This window comes from Psittacula echo (genome assembly GCF_963264785.1).
Source record: "Psittacula echo genome assembly, chromosome: 4".
In the NCBI taxonomy this organism is placed as follows: Eukaryota; Metazoa; Chordata; class Aves; order Psittaciformes; family Psittacidae; genus Psittacula; species Psittacula echo.
In genome coordinates, this window is record NC_137738.1 from 74,855,128 (window position 1) to 74,876,574 (window position 21,447).

A 21,447-nucleotide genomic window follows, 5' to 3' on the forward strand; every position below is an offset into this window, starting at 1 on the left:
AGCTTTTTATAACACAGAAGATGGTACTGGACCTACTTGCCAGGCAGCCAGCTGCCAAACAGTGGACATCCACAAAAATCTCCTCACAAGAGCCATACAGCACAGATATCTTTTCATCTAAAATTATATAGCAGCAACCACAGGTTATGTCTAAGGCAGGGGAAGGGATGATAGGAAGGGCTGTTATTTTCCGTCTCCTAATTGCTGCACCTTGTGGTGACAGGGAGATGGCCCTGGTCTCAGCACAGCTGTGTTGCTTCAGGGAACCTTCTAGAACCTTCCCCTAGAGAAAGACCAAGGTCTTACCAGGGTATGAGGGTGGACTTTCTTGCTGAGGAGCCACAGGTGGAAGCTTGCCTCTTGTGTTTCCTCTGGGTTTTGCTCTGAGCCTTTTCTCAATTTCTAGATGTTTTATCTGCTAAAACAGCTTCTTGGAGAGTTGTTCCAGGGTTGGGTTTTTTTCTTTTGTACATACTGGCTGTACGAAGAGGCTCATGTCACCTCCTCCCTGCTTGGATGAACTCAAAGTCTTGGTGATGCTGCTGCTGCTGCCACGAATTTGAGGGCAGAAATGCTGCTCAAAGCCTTATCCATTGCACCCCGGCAAATCTCCACTCTTCTCCATCCTGCCTCTACAAGTTTCTCAGCTTTGGCACAAGAATTGCACTGGAGTTTTCCCATATAAATGCTATTTTTACTGTTCAAAATAATTACAACCTCAGAATTTAAGACAGCAATATAAAGCTAATATTCTCAACTGTGTGTTACCCACCTGTATTACAGTTGTTGGAGCAAAAGAACAGGTAGAATATAAGGGAAAATATGGTTTTAAAATCACTTATTTATGATATTTGAGATGTACTGGGAGATTGGGATTAATCAGCTCTCTCATGTTGTTGGTCTTCTCATTCTTCCTTGGCCTAGTCCTTCGTGATCAGCTCCTGAAAGGCTGCCTCCTCAAAAGCTACAGGGGAGCTGTACAATGAAGTGCATATTCCTTAATCTTCTGTTTATGTGATAGAACATTACAGAATTCACTTTCTCTAACTGATGAGCTGCATTTTTATATATGAAGTTATTTTGGGGATGGGTTTAAAAGGTAACCCTTCCACTTATTAAATACTGGGGAAAAAACATACCTAGTTTAATTTTTTCCTTTTAATTCCTCTACACTCTTTTTCCAGGAGCTGGGAACAAATACAGTCCCAGAACTGCCTGTGGAGCAAATGGTAGAATTCAGTATCACTCTCACTGATCAGGAGTACACAGCTGAACTTAATGATCCCAACTCCCCACAGTACAGACAACTAGCTGCCAAATTTCAGCTACAGGTAAGGAGGCTGAGTGAATGCCAACATGCTGGCTTTGTACCTTGGCTGAGATTCATATTCTGAAACTACCTTCACTGTGAAACAGAATTAGAATCTACTGCCCTCACTTGAAATAGGTAATTATTGTTGTCTTAAGACCTTCACTTTTCCTTCAAGTATAGTCAGCTTTTTCCCTCATTTAGGCCATCTGTTCAGCCACAAAGCTAACAAGTCAATATCTTTGTCAGCAGTAGGGGCTCAGATAACTGATGAACAGAGTAACTTTAGGAATATCATTTGGGCTTAATCAGAAATTCATGGACAGTACTTTGTTATAATTTAATTTCTACAATAAACCTACAGAGAAATGTAATATAAATGTTAAAAGTAATTAGCTACTGTTGTCTGAACTATTCTTCAAAGGACTTCCAGTCATTTTGTTCTGCATTACCATAGTTTCTGTAAGAACTGGAACATCTGCGGTGTTTTCATATAATTAATAATATTGACTGCTCAGCTGTCAATTTAATAGATAGCAGTTAATAAGTTGAGGTTTCTAAAAGATTGTCTTCGTAAAATTAACTGCATCTTCTTATTTGTTTCATGAGCATTCCTTAGTGTAAGCTATTTAACTATCCTGCTTCAGTTTCAGATATGCATAGAAAAATGTTGAAGGACGTTTTGGCGGAGCTGATAAAAAGTTCCTTCTCTGGAGATTTCCAGATTATCCTTCGACAGAACTGCCTGCCAATTTTGTTTACTACACATATAATGATGTAATTTCACAATCTGGCTTTTAAGTTACCTCATTAAGTGGAGGGGGAGAAATGCAAAGTTTCGTGACTGTTTAATTATTTTCCACTGTCATCAAATTTTATCTGCCACTTTAAAGGTTCCAAAGCAGTTCTTGACATTCAATGTGGAAGAGAAAATTATTTGTAGTCCAGTAACATGAAATACACCCGATGTGCTTTCCTCCAAAGATAGGCCATGGAGGAGGCAGAGAGCAATCTTGATACAAGACAGTTTTACAAATGTAATCAAAAGGTGAGAAAGAGGAGATTAGATTCAGAATAAAAACCTTGTCCTGCTACATGAGCTCCTGTACAAATTCCAGAGAAGGCTTTGTGAATGTTGATGCTGTTGAATTCCAAGCTCAGTTTATAATTAGTTCCAGGATGCAGCAAGAAGTAACAGTAACAGCAGACATTAGAGTGCAAATGTTCAGAAGTACATCTGTATACCACAACATACATTTAAAATCACCTAGAGAATGGAATGCAGATTCAGATGCATTACACTACTCAGTAAATTGAGATTAATTTGTCAAAAGCAGGAAATAGGAAGCCATATATATGCATACAGTTTTAAAAAAGGCATCAAATTCATTGTGATATAAAGAGAAGCAAGAAGAGACTGGCCAAGAATAGTCAGCTAGCAGGATATGTCTAAAAGGATATTCATTTACCTAAACATGGATATCTGGTGTCATTTAAGATGCTTCAGGTTGTCCAATACATCTGCAAGGGCCTCTCAAATATGACAGAGCTGCACTCTTTAGAACCAGCAACTGAGCAGAAGACATCCTTAAAGCATTTAAAATGATAGTGCTTGTCTAAATTTAGGGAAACTGATTGCATCCTAGTGATTGAGGGCCTTAATCTCTGTTATTTTAAGTGAGCATTAGTCACATGAACATTTTAAATCTTCCCACAGTCTAATTGCTACTTCTGCACCACTTTTACTAAGTCAGACCAAGCTCAAAATGAACTATTTACCTCAGTTCCTTTCCTGCTGTCCTCTTCCAAGAGATGGACATGGGGAGGGCAGATGGCGGGCTATATTCTGTGCTAGCCATTACAGTCTCTTCTGTTTGCTGTAATAAAAAAGACATCTAGGCTTATACGGTGTGGCTGATACGTGTTATTGTGATAACACACTGATCTTATGCTACTTCTTCACTTAACCTGAGAGATGCAAAGAAACCTGTGGGTTTGGCCACCCATTCCCTACCTGCTCTGACAAATGCTCATGCATGAATGAATGAGTTTTAAATGTATCCTGGGTTTGTACAGAATAATATCGTCAAGGAAGAGGAAAGATCACCACATTAGTTCATGCACTTTTTAAATGATATGCTGAATTAAAAGGACCTGATTCCTCAAAAGGCTTTTTCACTTCTTTTCAAGTGCTGAATTCCCCTAAACCCACAGGCTTTGCTTGCAGATGAAAGGCTTAGGTGATGTGTTTGTTGCCTGGTACTTATCAGGACCAGAAAGTGAAACAGAAAAGAGTTGTGGAACTATGTATTTAAAAAAAATCCTGTTCCTTTCACATAGTAAATCTACATAAAACGTTTCATTTGACTTAGCTGCATAAATGCTGCTGCAGTTGGAAAAGAGACAAGACTAGATCAATCTGCTGGGTCTCAAAACATTGCTAATTTTGAGGTGCTGATAAAAACATTTATTATCTTAAATTCTGAAAAATGTATACTCAGTTCACCTTTTCTGCTCATTGTTTATTCTTCACACCATCTCTTCTATTCAAATCATGTAACTGCACATTTTTTACATCAGAATTAAAAATATACAAAGTTATTCTATTTGTACAAGACAGTTATAACTGCTTAATTTAGAAATGATTTGACAAATAATCTAAATCCACCTGTATTTGGTTACTATTTCTAAATAATTAATTATTTACAGTTAAGGTGAAGTGAAACACAAAATTATTCATAGACCAAAACTGCTGAAAATGAGAAAAATATTTGATTCATTTTGTTTGACTTTCTTTATTATAAACTAGATTATCACTTATTTACATAATTACATTACTAAAAAAGATGCATTTCATACTTTATTTTGCCTATTAACAGGTAATACAGGAAGCATATACAAATTACATACTGTGTTTGAGTTCAGCAATGATGATACCACAGAGGGCAATAGCTGAGACTGTTTCCCAAAGCTCTTTCTGAAATATGGAAAATATTGTCCAGATAGTCCACCTGTGCTTGCTTTTTAACAGTAGAACTTACAACGTATTAATGATTTTAATATTTTCTATAGATGCAAAAAATATTTGAGAAACTTCCAGGATTCAAAGAAATCCACGTGTTAGGATTTAAGTAAGTAAGAAAATGGGACTCATTTTTCTATTGGCTGCTGGGATTCTCCTCTTCCTTCTATCCTTCCAACATGGATAGACATAGAATAGTGGTGGGTGTATTGCTGTAAACAAAAAATAGTTTTCTAGAAACAACCCAGAGACAATGTGGAGGGAAATGCAAACATGTTCCAAGTAAGACTACGAGGTTTTGAATTACTAAGTAGAACTGGTTTTAATTCCCTGATGGGTGAAGTAATTAATAAATCCTTTGAAATTGTTTGCTAGAAATATTGTATTAAGGATTTTCTTAAATGACAAGACAAAAAGAGCTAGGAGTATGATTATTAAGGTGGCTATTTTTTTTGTGTGCAGATGCTGTGCCCTTCATAGATCTCAGTGAAGGTGCCTTAGCAATTGAAAGTTGCAGGAGGATCCATGCTTACACACATAAAAACTTTTCCAATAGGTGTTTCCCCGGTGTCTCAAACAATTAAAATGGATTCATATTTTAATAACTTCATGTTCTATCTTGTCATTTCTTTTACTTTCAGCTTCCTTGTATGTTTACTGCTAATACAAGCTACTGTGCATTTTTTTTCAATAGGGAATCTACAGGGAAAGTGAGAGGAATCAAAACCTAGGTATTTTATATGGTTATGCTTCTAACCATATAGAAGCATAACCATAGATAAGAGCACATTATGTAAACAATCAAGGGAAAAACAAATTACCAACAGTAAGAAATAACAAAAATTGAAAGCTAATAAAGAGCAGGAAAAAAGATATAAATTCACATGGGCTTCTGGCACAGCATCAGGATCATTCAGTGCTTCCGGTAATATTTAATGTATGTTGAAGAACTTTCATATTGCAATCCAATTTTAGACAAGAGCATGCACCTTCCTAGCTTTTCTCTCTTCTAAATTGCTGGAGGAAAGGACAGAGAAAAGCAAAATAAAGTAAAAATTAGTTGCTTACATTTTTATTATGAAGTAACAAAACAAAAAACTGGCTACTGCAGAGCAAGCAGAGAAAATCTGCAGTAATAACTTAGAGTTACACATTGCAATAAATAACCTCCTGGAATCATAGTATCATAGAATAGTTAGGGTTGTAAAGGACTTTCAGATCTTCTATTTCCAACCCCCCAGTCATGAGCAGGGACACCTTATACTAGACCAAGTTGCCCAAAGGCTCTGTCCAACCTGTCCTTGAACACTGCCAGGGATGGAGCATTTACCACTTCTTTGGGCAACTTGTTCCAGTGCCTCACCACTTCAAGTTGTGACTTCAGGAGATCAGAGATCCATTTCTGTTTAGTATCTTGGATTAGGAGCTGATATGAATGTACATTCATCAGTGTGGAAGACCAGGACTGTTTCCCATCATCTAGTAATTTAGTTAGCTCCTGAGAGTTTCAGGTCAGCAAAGATAGGTGATGGTGTCCATTCTCCCTTAGCCATATTACTATATATATTTTAGCAGCATTTCCTCTGAGACAATGTGGAAGGAGAACATCAGAGATATGCTAGAGAATTCATCATGGAAAATAATGGCACTATATAATGGAAAGTCAACATAGACATGTCTTCTGGAGGTAATTATTAGGTCAAGTTACCCCTGTGACTAGGATCTGAGTAGGCATTATATGTGGTAATGGCAATAGTTGCTACTATTGTCACAGGTGTTCATTGCCACCACAGAGATACAGATTAACAATGGCAGTGCTCAAATTGCACCATTTATAGTGGGAAATATGAAAGTAGATATTTCAAACTATCAAAGTAAAGCAAAAATCCTGTTTCCCCATTCGGAACATGGAGATCCCTGTTGTTTGGTAGACAAACAGCTAAACGATGGAAAGTAGGCTGTCATTTTCACAGAGATAAAAATTATAGATGACGCATAGAAGATAAATTGTCAAAAGATGTTTTTTGATGTACGACTGATTGATTTCCTGGTATACGTGAATTTATCTTTTTTTATTTCTTTTGCAATCCTTTATCACGCCCTTCATTATGTGATGAAATGAAGACAGAAGAAGGAGAAAGATGGGTAATTTGTCTGTAATTCATAATTAAGATTAATCATTTTATAGACTATTAAACGTCAATAGATACATCAATAAATGATGTAACAAACTGACTGTGTTCTGCTTAAGTACATAATCTGTGATAGAAAGCAGCAGGGATAACTTTTACCTTAATTTGAAATTTTCATGTAATCAAATTTTGTCAGGATCCCTCTGAAAGAAAGTGTTTAATCTAAGAAAATTAACATACAGATGAGTACAGATCTCTATCAGTAATAAACTGAAAGTGAAAAAAATAAATAGGGAAACAATATTTAAATTTTCATTTTTGATCTGCTGCTTCCTAGTATTCCCATATACACATTATCTTCAGTAAGTATGTAAAATTTGATTTGTTATCTCCATTATCAGTCCAGATAGAATGGCAAAGAGACCAGTTACTAGCTTGATGAAATGCAGGGAGTTCTTGACTGGTAATGCAAACAGCTACAGAGCCTGTTGTTGCTTAAAAGTGCTGCTGAGGAATAATTTGTCCAGCAGCTCCCAGAATTTTTAATTTGCAGTTTGAAAGGAAGAATTGTCTAATGCTTTTCCTGAATTCTTGAAATGCAGTACAAACGTCAATACATAGCACATACTACGTAAAGTGAGATTCCTCTCTATATAGTTATTTGATATCATAAAAGGCAACATAGTGGAGTACAAATGTTTTCCAATGTACTCCTTTTTTCATTCCAATTAGGTGAATTTAGCATTTATGTAAATTGATTTATTAATAATGGTGAAAGTTTGAGACTTCTGTTAAACGAGGACCTCTAGAGAGAAGCTATATCCATTTATTTGGACTTGGAAAACTAACTGCCATTGTGAAAAGTGATTTCCTTGCCATATTAGTTAACATTCTTGTTGTTCTTCAAAAAAGAGTAAAAAAAAAAAAGAAAAGCCCCAGATGTGATAAGGTTTTTGCTTGTCTGTAGTTTTATGAACTAATCCCTTTCCTGCATAATTAATAGGTGATTATGGCTTCTAGTGAAACCAGCATGCATTTACGACTGTTTGAACCAATAATCTGTGACTTCAATTTACATTAGTATTTCTGCAGGTCCCTGGGTGGTCAGATCAAACTGGATTATGTTAGAACATTTTTATAATTTTCTTCACTATTGTAATTTTAATTAAAAATTACACATAGGAAAAAAAAAGGTTTAAGCATTACAAAAGTAATTTGAAGATGGCAACCTCATTAGGAAGAACTATATCTGCATTATTTGTACAGAGTGTAATATGTTCTGGTTACGTGTATTTTTGTTTGTTTTTTGTAAAATCAACCCTCTGCCAGTAACTGATTTTGCTGCACTGGGCATTTTTTCATCTTCCTCTTGCAGATCAAGCAGCACTATAGCGCGATATGTGGTAAACTTTGAGAGAGATGGCTCAGAAATCAGGAGAACAGCAGGTGACATCTCAACTATTGGATCTAATAAGGTTGAAAATGAAAAAATTCCACTTTCTCCAAAGGAAGAGAGGGAGATATCAGCAACTAAACTCACAGTAACAGACCTCCAGCAACTGGTTGCCATAGCACTCCATGAAGACCAATCCCTGCCAGTGGACCTTGGAACACTTCAGTTTACTGATGGTCAGTAGGCAGGCCAGTGCCAGCCACAAGTTTCACCTTTTCAAACTGATGCAATTTCAATAAGATCTCCTTTGCTCTCTAACAGGTAGTTTTCATTTGATGTATCTCATTCTCCTAAGTGTTGCAGTGTCCCAAGGATGCACAGATCTAAGTTAAACTTCATAGCAAAATGCCTTTATAATTATACAGCCTAACTTCCAATCATATGGGAGAATCCGCTTTTCTTGGTTGTTTGTTTAGAAAAGCTGGATATTTTGCATGCTAAGAAAAATAAGGGAGGGGTGGGGAGTGAGAAACATTATGTATATTCACAGTATCATTTTAATTTCCCGGTCTCCTTGATGAGATAAGAAGTGAGGGTTTCCTCTAGTATAAATATAGCTTTCTGAAAGCTAAGTCTCAATTGTAAGGAAGGCATCTAACATCCCAGTGAAATCAGAGAAACAGGCACCTTAAGGAGCATTTGATCTCAAGCAAAAATCGGTGGTTTGAAACATACTATAAAACTGCATTTTGCTCTCCGAAACACAGAGGGAGTGTAGCTGGCCATGAAGACCTCCAGCAGAACATTTAAAGGCTTCATCCTGTTCAGTAATCCGCTTAATAAATACCCCCATTTAGTCCATCAGTGATCTTTCTCAAAGCTAACATAGCCCTAGTTTTGGGGAGGTGAGTTAAAAATGGGGAAAATAATTTAAAATATTTTTTCATATGTATGTTTACCAAAACAATCTTAAACCACACACCAAATTGTAAAGTGTTCCGTTTACAAACAGCAGCATTTTCTTGCAAAAAAAGAAACAAATTTAAATGAACTAATGTTTTCAGTAAGAATAAAATCTCATCTTTTAATTTAGATTAAAAGACATAAGGAGGGGGGGGGAAAAAGTGGCTATAGAACACTTTAATAATAACAATTTTAATCAACTTTCTCCCACTAGTTATTTTTAATAACCAGTTTTAGAAAACAGCTTGCCTGCAGCTATGTTTAAAGAGCTTCTTTGAGAGGGTGAAGGGAACCACTGGGCACTAAAGCCGAAACTTTGAGTGTAGCAATTGTGTGGACTTTGGGTAAAACTGAAAAGAATTTATGCTTAATGAACAACACAACAGAATGAGTCATCATAGCCCAAGTGGATTTAACCAAGTGCTTCACACTTCAGCTGATTTTAAGTATTCATCCATGGTTCAGCTTTCTGCAGACCTATCCCATTTATTCTAAATAAAGGAGTACAAAGAATAATGTATATGAAGTTCTTAGTTTCCTCATAATTTCCAGCTTAAATGGAAATGTATGCCTTTTTTCTCTTAGCACGGATTTTTAAAAGTAATTTTTTTATGGAGGACAGTTTTAATACTGTTTTTTACTGAGTTCATTTTGATCAGTTTTCAGGGTGCCACTGCTGAGATATTGTGCACTATCTAATTTAGTTCTTTTTTTTTTTTTATCCAGAATCTATTGGACCATCTAGTGATTTTGATAATGATATCCAGGCCATGGTCACTATTTCTCTGGCAGGCCCTGATTTGGTAAGTTAATACTGGTTGGTATGTTTATTTATTGATTTCTCCATGTATTGAGGAAAAACATGAAATTCATAGAATCATAGAACAGTTAGGGTTGGAAAGGACCTCAAGATCATCAAGTTCCAACCCCCCTGCCATGGGCAGGGACACCCCACACTAAACCATGCCACACAAGGTTCTGTCCAACCTGGCCTTGAACACCACCAGGCATGAAGCACTCACAACTTCCCTGGGCAACCCATTCCAGTGCCTCACCACCCTCACAGTAAAGAATTTCTTCCTTATATCCAATCTAAACTTCCCCTGTTTAAGTTTGAACCCGTTACCCCTTGTTCTATCACTACAGTCCCTAATCCATCCCCAGCATCCCTATAGCCCTCCTTCAGATACTGGAAGGCTGTTAATTAAACAGTGTTAAAATGTACATAAATATACAGAAAAAGGATCTTTTGCTAAAATACATATCTGCCTTTTATAATGTGGTAAAGATGAATGTTTATTTGTAGTATTCATTGTATTGTTTAGAGCATTTATAGGTGAAAATTACTGCTTGATTATCTTTTCGTGTTGTAATTACTAAGTTTACACTGTCTCACCAGTTCAGTAGTACATTTCAATGACAGAAAGAGAGCAATTGACAGGGATAGTGAAAGCCATCTTTCTTTGACCATTTTTTAAATTACAGGAAATGCGATTAGGATCGCATGCCAAACATTTCATACATCCCATGACTTCATGCTGAGTTAGCTGTTTGCAAGTTCCTGTGGCTAAAGATTATTAGTGGCTTTTAGCAGTGTAAGTTAAACATAATAATGAAAGCTGCTTTTTTATAAACCTTTTCAGGAGGACTCCATGAGCGTGGAACTCCCGCTGGGCTATCCCAGCACAGCAACAGTGGGCCAAACTGGAGGCATCCTGTTCCGTGAATTTACAACTGGAATCCCTGTATTAAGTGGAGACGTCAGTGATCCTGAATATTTCAACAATTTTGTTTCATCTGAACCTGTGTTCCCTACCAAACCTTCCAGAGAACCATTTCAGGAGAAATCTACTCCAGACACAGAAGGTATCTCTGCTGACCACCAAAGTTTCACAGTGCCTTTCAGTGCTCTGGGTAGCACTAGTAGTCCTCCAAAACCAGAGGATTCCTATTTGCCTCCTCCAGCAGATGATTCTGCTAGCAGTGACTTAATCACCGATGGCTATGAGTCTCCAGTAGAGCAGGCCACCACACAGGCAGTTTATACCACAAGTAGCTTTATCCCACCTGGTCTTCTGCAAGAGAAAACTGAACCTGAAGATACAACAGGACCACCTTTCAAAGAAGTTGACCAAGATAGTCTGTCTGGACAAGGTAAGACACAAAAGATTTTTCTATAAAAGAGAGTAGAAGAGATCCAGTAGTTAATATACATAGAGTTCTCATATAAGTACAGTAATCATTCCTTTCAGCTGTGACAGATATTTCTTTTGGACTTTCAAAAGTGAAAATTCACATTTCTGATGCTTACTTGAGGAAAATCCTAAGGTACCTGACTTCAGGGTTGTCAAAGAAAAAAACAAACAAGCAAACAAAAACCCCAACAACAACTCAGCAACAAATGCCTAAAGATGAGGCACGCCTTGTACAGGATATTATGGCAAAAATTCTTGTAGTCCTACTGATACAAGTATATCATACCTTCAAATACCAGCATTGTATACCTATTAATAGCATCCATTATAACTGTTGAAAAGTCTTACATTTGCAGGAGGAAAAAAGTTATAGGCATTTTTCATTGTGTTCACTCATTGGGTTAAGGATTTGATGTCATAAAACCCACATAAAGTCGCATATCTATTTTGCAATTTGCTATTAAGCTGAAAAAAGCTTGTATCTTAAGAGCTCCAAATGACTGAAGAGAAGCAGAGTCTTACCAAAAATGCAGAGCAATTTTTTCTGAAGATATTAGTCTTATTCATTGTCTTCAGACCTAAAATCGTACAGAATTTCCTTATTGTAATTTATTACAGTTACTGCCTCACTGTTTTTCACTGGATGGGAGGAAGGATATTGGAGATGGACCTCTCCCTGGCCCCAGGGTTCAAGCTTGCTTGATTGTTTCGAAGTGAGAGTGTAGGACCACAGTTCATTTGAGTCTTGCACAGGCTCTGATATGTCAGTTCAAAATGAAGATTACATTCTGGATTATTAAATGATCCTCAGAGATAATATATTAAACAGTTTAGCGAATTTCAATGTCATCAGGCAAATATCAGTACCAAAGGAAATTTTAGCAAGTATTATACAAATGGAAAGTTCACCACTTGCTTACTAACACAAATTACTTCAAACTTTCTCCAAACTTTCTCATATAATTTGAAATGCAGTAAAAAAAGCTACATCAAGGTTTTTCTTTTTCCTAAAGCCATTATTGCCTGTGCCCACACAGCATGGAATTGTTTGCTTAAAGAGGTATGGATCTTCTGTAACTGCATGTTTGCTCCTGTAAACAGCTGGTACTGACCCTTTAAACACTATAAGAAATTATTTGTTGCACGTTTGGGGTGGAACCTGTAAATCTGCAAGACAGAACAAACTGACTAGAACCGTAAAAAAGAACTCCCCCAAGAGAAGGCCCACTGCCTTGTTCCTCCTCGCTGAACACAAGTTATGTCTAAAACAAGCACTACAGTACAAGAATTTCTTCTTTATCTCTGCAGCTGAGTAGCAGGAGAAAAATAATTGTTCCCTGTCTAAAAAGAAAGGACACCTTATTAGCAACGACACAAAGCTGGAGTTATTATGTTTGTTTAAAACCTTGTAATATACGAAACATACTACATGCTTAACAGAAGAGAGAGGTTAAAAATCTAGTTACTAAGTTTAGAGAAGAGTAAATAATGTATACTCTTTAAAATTCCTTTATAGCTTTTTTTTTTTATGTCTGACAGTTCTGAGTACAGCATTCCCTGTATTTTTTTCTTTCCGTAAATGTTGCATATTTCGTAGGAACTGATAGAATTTGATCCGGAAATTCAGGACTTAACAACATTTATGAGAGAGGTCTTATTAATTTCAACAGTGTTGGTGATATTAATTTTAATATGGCAAGCAAAATTCCTCACTATTAGGCACAGAATATTTCACACATTGTGCCTGGCTGCATTTCATAGCTGTGTTTCTTAGTAGCATTTTTTGAAACACGAACAAACAAAAACCACAAAACCCAAACCTTTAACTGTTGCTGGTGTGAAACAGCACGAACTACTTAGTTCTGTATGAGCCTGGACAGAGAGTTAGGGTCTGAACAGCTGCCTTCACTTCTACTCCATTAATTCCCAGCCATTTTCTCACCTTTCAGTCCAGAAAGTAGAGCAAATTTTCTTCATCACATGTTTAGAACTTTAAGTTCACTCTTCTTTACCACGAAAGGAAGGCATGGCTACAAGAAATAACACAATCTGAGATTCTTTTAGGTCTCCCCATCAACTGTGTTTCACAGATGGACTTTATTGCATCGGTTATCATGTATTCCACTGTAGGTTGAACATTGCTACAGACTCATGAACACTGAATGTCTGTAACCTACACCAACTACTTTAATTATGCCTATGTGAGGTCACTGATCAAAGCAATAAAAAAAATTCTTTCACAGCCCCTTAAAAGATAACCAGACTCAGCTTTACACAAACAAATAAACGCAAAGTTCTGCATACAATATGTAGGAAAAGGAAAGTAAAAAACAGGTGAGGGATGAAGAGTCGAACTAACAAGAAGTATCCTTCTAAGACATGCAGGATGGGATTTGTCAGGCTTGGGAAACCAGTGTGAGGAACGAGCCAGAAGCAGTTGTGAAGCTTCTTTCACATGGTACTGTGCTTGTTCAGGACAATGATGCTGTCTGTGATGCAGGTAAAGAGCAGGCCTGTGAGGATTAAACAGCCAAGCTGGCCAAATAGTGATGGCATTTACTCTACTCCTCAAAGTAGCCCAGAACTACTAGGAAGATGCTTTAAAGTAAGCCTAAGCTTTGAATATCAAATTCTGTTTGAGATTTTACAATAGAATTCAGAGACAAACCCTCTTACTGAAAAGTTCTGGAATGCTTAGATCAGATGTCATGGTTTAAACATTTGACTGCTCAGAAAGGTTTGCTGTAGCTCCTGCAAAATCTCAGCTCTTTCCATTTTTCATTTAAAACCACTGCAAAACCTCTGCTTTTTTCTACTGTCTGAGATGATACCTCTTCACTGTTCTCTAGCATTCATCTCTCTTCTTCATACTTTTCCCCCTCTGGAGTTAACTCATCAGTATGTCTTCAGTATGGTTAAATTTCTTTTATGCCTCTGTGATCTTCTTGTGACTCTATCTAAAACAGTATGACCATTCAGAAAGGAAGACACTTGTGTAATGTATTAGATAGTTATTTCAAAAAGCAATAACATTTCATCAGTAAAACAAATGCAAACAAATATATAAAGTGATAAAAGAGTTCATGAAGTCTGCAACTACAATAAATGATAAAGCTCTATTTCCTAAACAGTAAAGAGAATTTTAATTTGAATTTGTTTTAACTGTAGCTACTAACAAATATGCAACACAGGTAAATCTCCTGACCATCATGGAGGAAGCATTATTTCTGGAGCAGTTATTCCAGAATCATACGACAAAATAAAGGTAGCTGTAATACACTGCAGCTGCTCTGTTGTACTGCATCTCAGTCTCACAAGCCTGGATCATTCTCAAGATCTCCAGAAAGACTCTAAGAGAAGACTCTGCAGGATGTATCACAGAGGTTTTTTTCCTGTGAGAAACTGACTGATAAGGAATAGATGGCGGTCACATTTCTGTATGTGCAACTGATAAAAGCCTCATTAATTTCTGTAATTACCCTCATATATTCACACAGCCTTGTGTCATGTCTTCCTACTGACCAGCACTTAATTCAGTTGTGCTCTCCTCACTCACTACAATTTCTAAGCAATCTGTAGAAAAACTGTTTTCTGGATGTTTGGGGATTCTTTCTGCAACTGGTTCATCCCCAGCTCCCTAAGCGCCATCTGTACTTAGCATAGCTTTCTGTTTGGCATAACCAGCATTACGATGGAAAAGAAAGTCCCATTACTTCTTGCAAGAACCACTCTGGATGTTCCCAGGATTGGAATTCACCCATCCTTTGTGACAGGAAGACTGGGCAGTTTTCCACATCTATGGTTATACAAGGTAAAGAACTCCTCTGTTTCCTTGCATGTTTTTCTGCTTTTCTTATGTTTTCTTTTCATAAACTGACAGGATTTTCTTAACATTCTCCCTCAACAGCTTCTCTATGTGCCCTTTCACTTGTTGCTTGCTGCTTCAGATGTGCAAAGAATGCTTTTCATGGAGGTGCTGCTTCAGTCCAATGGTTGGAGAAGTAAACAGGTAGGTGTAGCCATGTCATTTTCTCAAGCATTAGGTATGATATTAGCCTAAAAGTTACCTGTGAACTGAAGATGAGGCTGAACACTAAAGTTTCAGCAGGCCCATATTAGGATATGTCAGATTTAAGAAAATATGCATAGTGTTTTCACTGTTGTGATAAATTTGGAATAGCACACTGAGAATACTACAAGTATCCTGAAGAGTCCTAAACATATTGGAGTAAGTGATTAGTGTATAGCAAAAATTTAATGATAGCCTACTGCTCAACTGTCACGATGGGGGGTACAGCAGGAACAATGTGAATAGAACAAAACCTGCATCACATCTTAAAACATAATTAAACATGCTAAAATGAAATGGCTAATCCAAAAAAAATATACAAGAGAAACAGTGCTAAATATTTTCCCAATTTAACACATCACTTGTTTAAATTATTAAGCTATCCAATCACTTCAGTTTTAATTTAAAGTTAAGCTTTGCTTCCTACAAATATGATTTCTTATACATCCCCAAATACATGATATAAATGTGTAAACATTAACCAAAACAAATGGAATGAATCTTTATATGCAATTGGTAACTCCAGCGACTCATTGAAATTACTGTGTAAAGTACAGAAAACAATTTATATTCCTGGCAAGAAAATTGTTGATCCAGAGGCAAATCTGAGCTACCTGTATAATGAAAAAATTTAACACCTCATTCTCCACCTATATAGGTAGCAGCAAGATGCACCTCAGTGTTCTGGCACTTGTTCACTCATATTTCTTATTTTTAAGTCCCTTTCCTAGACACAGACACGCATTGCTATCCCATCGTTTCCACAAGGACCAGAATCTCATATTCTACACACACACCTGGGGCTTTTCTCAGACATTCATCACTGCATATTGCTAGTCAACTCCATTGTTTCTGCAATGAGGTTCTCATGAACCTCACGTGTCCTTTTAGACTCTCAACGCTAACGATCCCTCAGTACTAGTTTCCTGAATGCTTTCACTTCTTCTATAATTAGCATTCCCCTGAGGATTGTCCCCTTCCGTGTTCATGTTATTTCTCTCCAAACTCATCGTCTCCCTCCCTCCAATTTCACCGTAATACAGGTGACTTAAAATCAATTCATTTAAGTAAGCTTTATATTGGTTGTAGGTAGCCCTCCACCATGAGTGAGATGTAACATACGTAATGCAAGCTTTCATACATTTCAGTTTCAGATCCCATTTTGTGCTAAAACCCACCTTTCTGGCAGTGTTCAGAGATTAGATCTAAAGTGGAAAAACGGGAAAGTTCTCTTGTCTGTTTCCTATGAAAACAGGAGTAGTCACAAAGGCTCCACACTCAGAGGAGAGGTGTGCTTGCCATGTGATAACATTGGAAACCTGACAAGCCTACAAACCACCCATAGTTCTTCTTCATCTCTGTCACTGTGCATGAAGGAGCTCTCCTCCAGGAGTGGCATGCAGCTGTTGTTGCATGTGGTCTAGTTGCACTTTGCTCCAGAAAACTAATTTTCTTTAGAACTTACGGGCTAGAAACTTCTTTGAGGAAGTTTATTGTCTTCAGACATGATTAAACTAATTCTAATCCTCTAATAAAAATTGAATATAAAAAGGCCAGAAATAAGTTCAGAATTTCAAAATCCAGTATCACAAATAACTTTAATATATTAATGCCTTGAATAAAATTATATAAAAACCTGTGACTAATAGAGTAGTAAAATAATAAAAATACTTTAAAACAAATAATACAGACTTTTGAGCTGGGGGAGTAAGATTACCCTTTGCCACATCATAAATGAATGAAACTAATTAAGTTTAGATGTCACGTGGTCCTGTTGGAAAAAATATCAGTTAGAGTGGCACTGCTGAGAGTATCATGCCCTAAATAATACATTTCCCTCACTAATACTTTTAGTCTTCCTAGAAATGCTGGATTTGAGAAATAATGTATTATGATCAAAAGGTACCAGATATTTTATTTTCTATAATTATTACAGTTCTCACTTTGAGGGATTCCATTTCCTTCCAGCTTCAGAAACTCCACCTGAGCTCAGCTTGGAATCTTTAATAGTCAGTTGCGTGTTAGCAGATAATTCATGCCACCTGTATTAGACTAGTATAGGCAAGTTGTAACTTAGGTGCTCTGAATCACATCTCTAGATGGAGTTATATATCTCTACCTAGAGAGAGGGCTTAGCCTTCCAACTTTGCTTTTCTCAACCACACCTGAGATGACTCACATAACTGGCACTGATGCCAATATCTATTTAAGGTGTTTGTTCTGCAGTTTGAAAGATGCTATAGTATTTAAAACTAACAAAAATACATAAAAACCTTAAAAGGAGACATATTTGTAATAATATTTATACTAAATACAATAGAGTTTGCGTTTGTGAAAATCTAGAATGTGCAAGGCTCCTGCCAGGATAAATCTCATATGTCTGCATACTGCAATTAAAAAAAAAAGGGGGGGGAGGGGTAGAGGGGAAATAAGTTCTGCCTTCTGCTTGAAGATAAAATGCATTCTTTCCAACAAGTTCTTAACATTGTTTTATCAATGCAACGTTACAGAAAGGTATGTAAAGGACAGGACTAAACACAATTTAGAGCAGTGATATCCAGGTGTAAATTAGAATTATGTAGAAGTTTCACTTTCATTTTGTAGAATGGTAAGATCATTATCTGCATCAGTAAGAACATGATTAAACCAACCCTGGATGCAAAAGATTCCTTTTTTGTTCATTTTATGTTTAGGTTTCCTTTTCATTCTTCCCCATTTGGTGGATTTTTTTCTTTCTAAGTTGAAGTATTGTAGAATATAATACTTGCGGAATTGTGGTGCCAATAACAGATAACTGAGTTTACAGTAAAAATTTTATTTATGGCCAAACATTCCTCTAATACCTATTTTTAATGCCATGTAATTTGGAAGATGGGCTTTCAAGCAGAGTAGCCTATATGATACTGCAAAGCTCCAATAAAAAAAGAAAAAGTAGTGTGGCTTGAGGAGAATGAATGCCTGGAAGCATCAGGACAAATCTTAAAGTGCTCATCTGATTACAAGATTTCAAGAGAGTCACATTTTTTAACTTTCTAATGTCATGTTTGTCTTTTCTGTTTTTAGGTCCTTGGGTCAACAAATCTCTTGAATTTATATCTTGTGACTTCTATTTTGTTTTTACTGTTTTGCAAACTAATAAATTTCAGTACCACAACACTGTCTTATGGTCCCATTGCCTACAAAACTGTGCTCTTTATTTTTTCCTGTCACACAGTGGAGAAAAATAGAGAAAGAGGGCAGGGATTTGGAGGGTGCTTCCATGTCCAAAGGATAGATATTGCAACCTGTCACATTTTGTTTCTAATTATTCTAAAGTAAAATGAATCAAAAATAATATTCCAGGTTCTCCATTTATGGTGCTCCAAAATCAGTACAGTGGCATGGCAGGAGTATTTCCAATGTTTAGATGGATGCTTCTGTATGTTTCCAGGTTTAGGTTATTTTCACACAGATTTCATTATTTTAAACTCATGAAATAAATTTTTCAAATTTAACCGTAGAACAATCAACAATGGGAATAAGAGCTGCTAATCCTTCTGCAACTATGGTCTTAAGTGAGATATTTCATATTCAGCTTTGACTTCACTGCTATGTAGACGTATTAATATTTGCGAATTCAACGCTTCTCAATTTCTTCTCTATTTAATTCACTAATGTGAACACCAGTGAAGTTCAGAATTCTCAGTTTAGCTTCATGTTTTAATTGTTTAAGATATACTTTAATATAATTTTAGTATGGTAGCAAACTGTGCAGAATTTCAATGCAAAATAGCCTACAATAAATAACAGTCCCAGCAGTCTCTGGCATTTTTACACGTTTAAACTGTAAATGCACTTATTAATTTCCTTCCTTCACTACAGTATAATACCCCAGTTGAATCATTTCTTTAGCAGGGACTTTATTAGAAAACTGACTTTTAGAGCACTTGAGCACTAGTATGTCTTTTCATCTGACGATCTCAGTAGCAGATGAGGTGAAAGTTCTTACATGGTAAAAGTGACTTGTCATATTATGGAAATAAACAACCACTGACCTACTGTCCATACAAGGTATCTTATTATACACCTGTCTGTACAGTTTTCATGTAAAAAGCAGGAATACAACCTCATAATCTGACTTTAATTACAAGGGTGAATACCGTTAACTACCTAAAGCAATCAATATGGAATTACTGACTTTTCTTCTGCTATAGTCAGAGAAGGGAAGAGGCAAATGAATGTTTCTGAATCTTAACTGAGAGGAAGAACTGTCACCATAATCAAGTGCAACAGCTGTTGAACTCAGGGGAGAAATTGTGGTGGGATGGTGGTTGAGACCCAGGTTTAACAGATTATTGTTGATTGTTTTCCAGTTTTCTGCAGATACTCCCATTGCATAGTTTCAGTGCAAAATGAAATCAGACACTGCTACTGCGAGTTCTGGGGATGCTTTAGGCACCAGCTATTTCTGTCTTGTTCAAAGTACTTCTGTGGTTTTGAAATACTGAAACCTCTAGAACTGCTGAAATAGGAGAATGCCAATGACAGTTGTTAAAGCTTAATAGTCAAGTCTGTCAGTACATGAATTTGACACAGGTCTAAAATAAGCTTTCTCTATTAATTGTATATCTATCGTATTTCCACCTGTTGTGCTTAAATGGCTACTTCAAAGCTGGAAAAGAAAAAAAAAGTATATATTATCTATTTATTGCATTATTTCAAAGCTTTAAAGAAATAGGCTTACTCAAAAAACATGCAAAAACCTTTAATGAGAAAACTATTAGCAGATAGCTAATTGAAGTAAAGAAAGTCCTTAACAGAACAGATAATGGCAAGGTGAATTATTATTTTTCAGCCATGCATTGGCCAGTGCATGTGAAAGTTATAATCAGAGAGAAAAATAATTTGTCTGATGTTTTGGAGGGCTTTTACAGGTACAGTGTCCAAACATGAAGTTGCTAAAGGCAGATGTCTTACTGACTGACTTCCGAATGGAGCTTTCATTTCCCAAGGAGAGATGGGTCAACGAAAATATTAACCCTAATTTCATAGAGGGAATTCTTTCTTTGTACTGAAAACTTTGTATGAGTTGAGTAAGATCAGCTAATTTACACCAGTGAAAAGTTTATGGGCAGTCAGACTCTTATGAGCTGCATCATTCTGCTTCTCTCAGGCAGAATTAGCTGCACTGAGAGCAAAGTTGCAGGAAAGTAGAAGTAGTCAGGGCTTGGCTTTGTCCTTGATGATTTACTTTAAATCTTTATGCGTCTTTGAGGGACAAGTGAAGATTTCTTTGCTTTTCATTTGTTCAGACATTGCAGAAGTGTGTAACATTATTGACCTGCAAAAAAAAAGGACACTGACGTGAGATGAGGGCCATATCATAACTTTGTGTGGGAGCAAACATTCCAAATCAAACACAGTCTGATGCTCTGGCCAAATTACTCAGCTAAGCATCAGTAAAAGAGGCTACCCAGTTTTACCAAACAGAAGGTGAGCCTTGATGCCAGTGTGCAAAGCCCAGCTAAAGCACCCTTGGAAGATTCTTTCATAATTAACATAGACAAGAGAATAGCAAGCTGTAGCTGCTCAACACCCTGAATTCACAGTATTTTAGCTTTTCAGGTATGCATTTTGCAAATTTTATGTTATCCTCTTAGTTTTCAGAGTGTCAGGTAGAACTGAATTGTTCTGAGAATAATAAGAAAATTATCATTACTAAGTAGGATTTTATCCTCTTGTGGCAGCGTGTCAGAATGACATTTATTGCACCTTTGGTGGTGAGAACATGATGATAAAGCACAGCTGCAAGATAAGAAAATTTTCAGAATAATCTGAGGAGTTCTTATTTAAGTCACACGGAGCACTACAGAGAAGTAAAGCTAGAGCTGCAGCTATCAAGCTGTCCTGTGAAAACACAGGCTCCTCAAAAAGTGTCAGTGAGGATGCTAAGGAAAAAAGGTCAAGAGATGCAAGATATTTTAGGACTGGAGATAGAGAAGAGATGGAGTTCCAGTGCACTGAGGTTCACTGGAGTCAGTGGAGAAAGAGGTCTGTTGGTTTCACTGGACACTGAACCTGGCTTATGGGGAGCTCATATTGACAGACAGAATGATAGCCGTAGATCATTCTGGCTTTTCCGCCTTGGTTTTACAGTTAAAAAGAACAAAGTTAATAATTATGTGCTGCAAGACATTTGTTGTGACATGCTGGCTTAATGAGACTCTTAAATCTCTTAATCCTCATCTTACTTGTGTCCTAGTTAAAAATGAAAGACCTCAAACACAAATTCAGCACTTCATCTATTTGTTTGTACACAACAGTCCTGCATTCAGGGATTTGTGGCATTTCAAGCACCAACAAAAAATGTAGATTTGAATCCAGC

General features: G+C 36.7%; 1 protein-coding gene across 1 annotated transcript in view; it reads left to right on the forward strand.

Moving 5' to 3' along the window:
* Positions 1-21,447, forward strand: part of IMPG1 (interphotoreceptor matrix proteoglycan 1) — a gene marked incomplete at both ends in the record, with an annotated part of 62,847 nt that overhangs the window by 28,921 nt on the left and 12,479 nt on the right. Inside the window, 6 exons of the mRNA XM_080615914.1 lie at positions 1,185-1,331; positions 4,382-4,440; positions 6,456-6,476; positions 7,839-8,092; positions 9,546-9,622; positions 10,463-10,973. Coding sequence (XP_080472040.1) covers positions 1,185-1,331; positions 4,382-4,440; positions 6,456-6,476; positions 7,839-8,092; positions 9,546-9,622; positions 10,463-10,973 — 1,069 coding nt within the window. The remainder of the gene's footprint in view (positions 1-1,184; positions 1,332-4,381; positions 4,441-6,455; positions 6,477-7,838; positions 8,093-9,545; positions 9,623-10,462; positions 10,974-21,447) is intronic.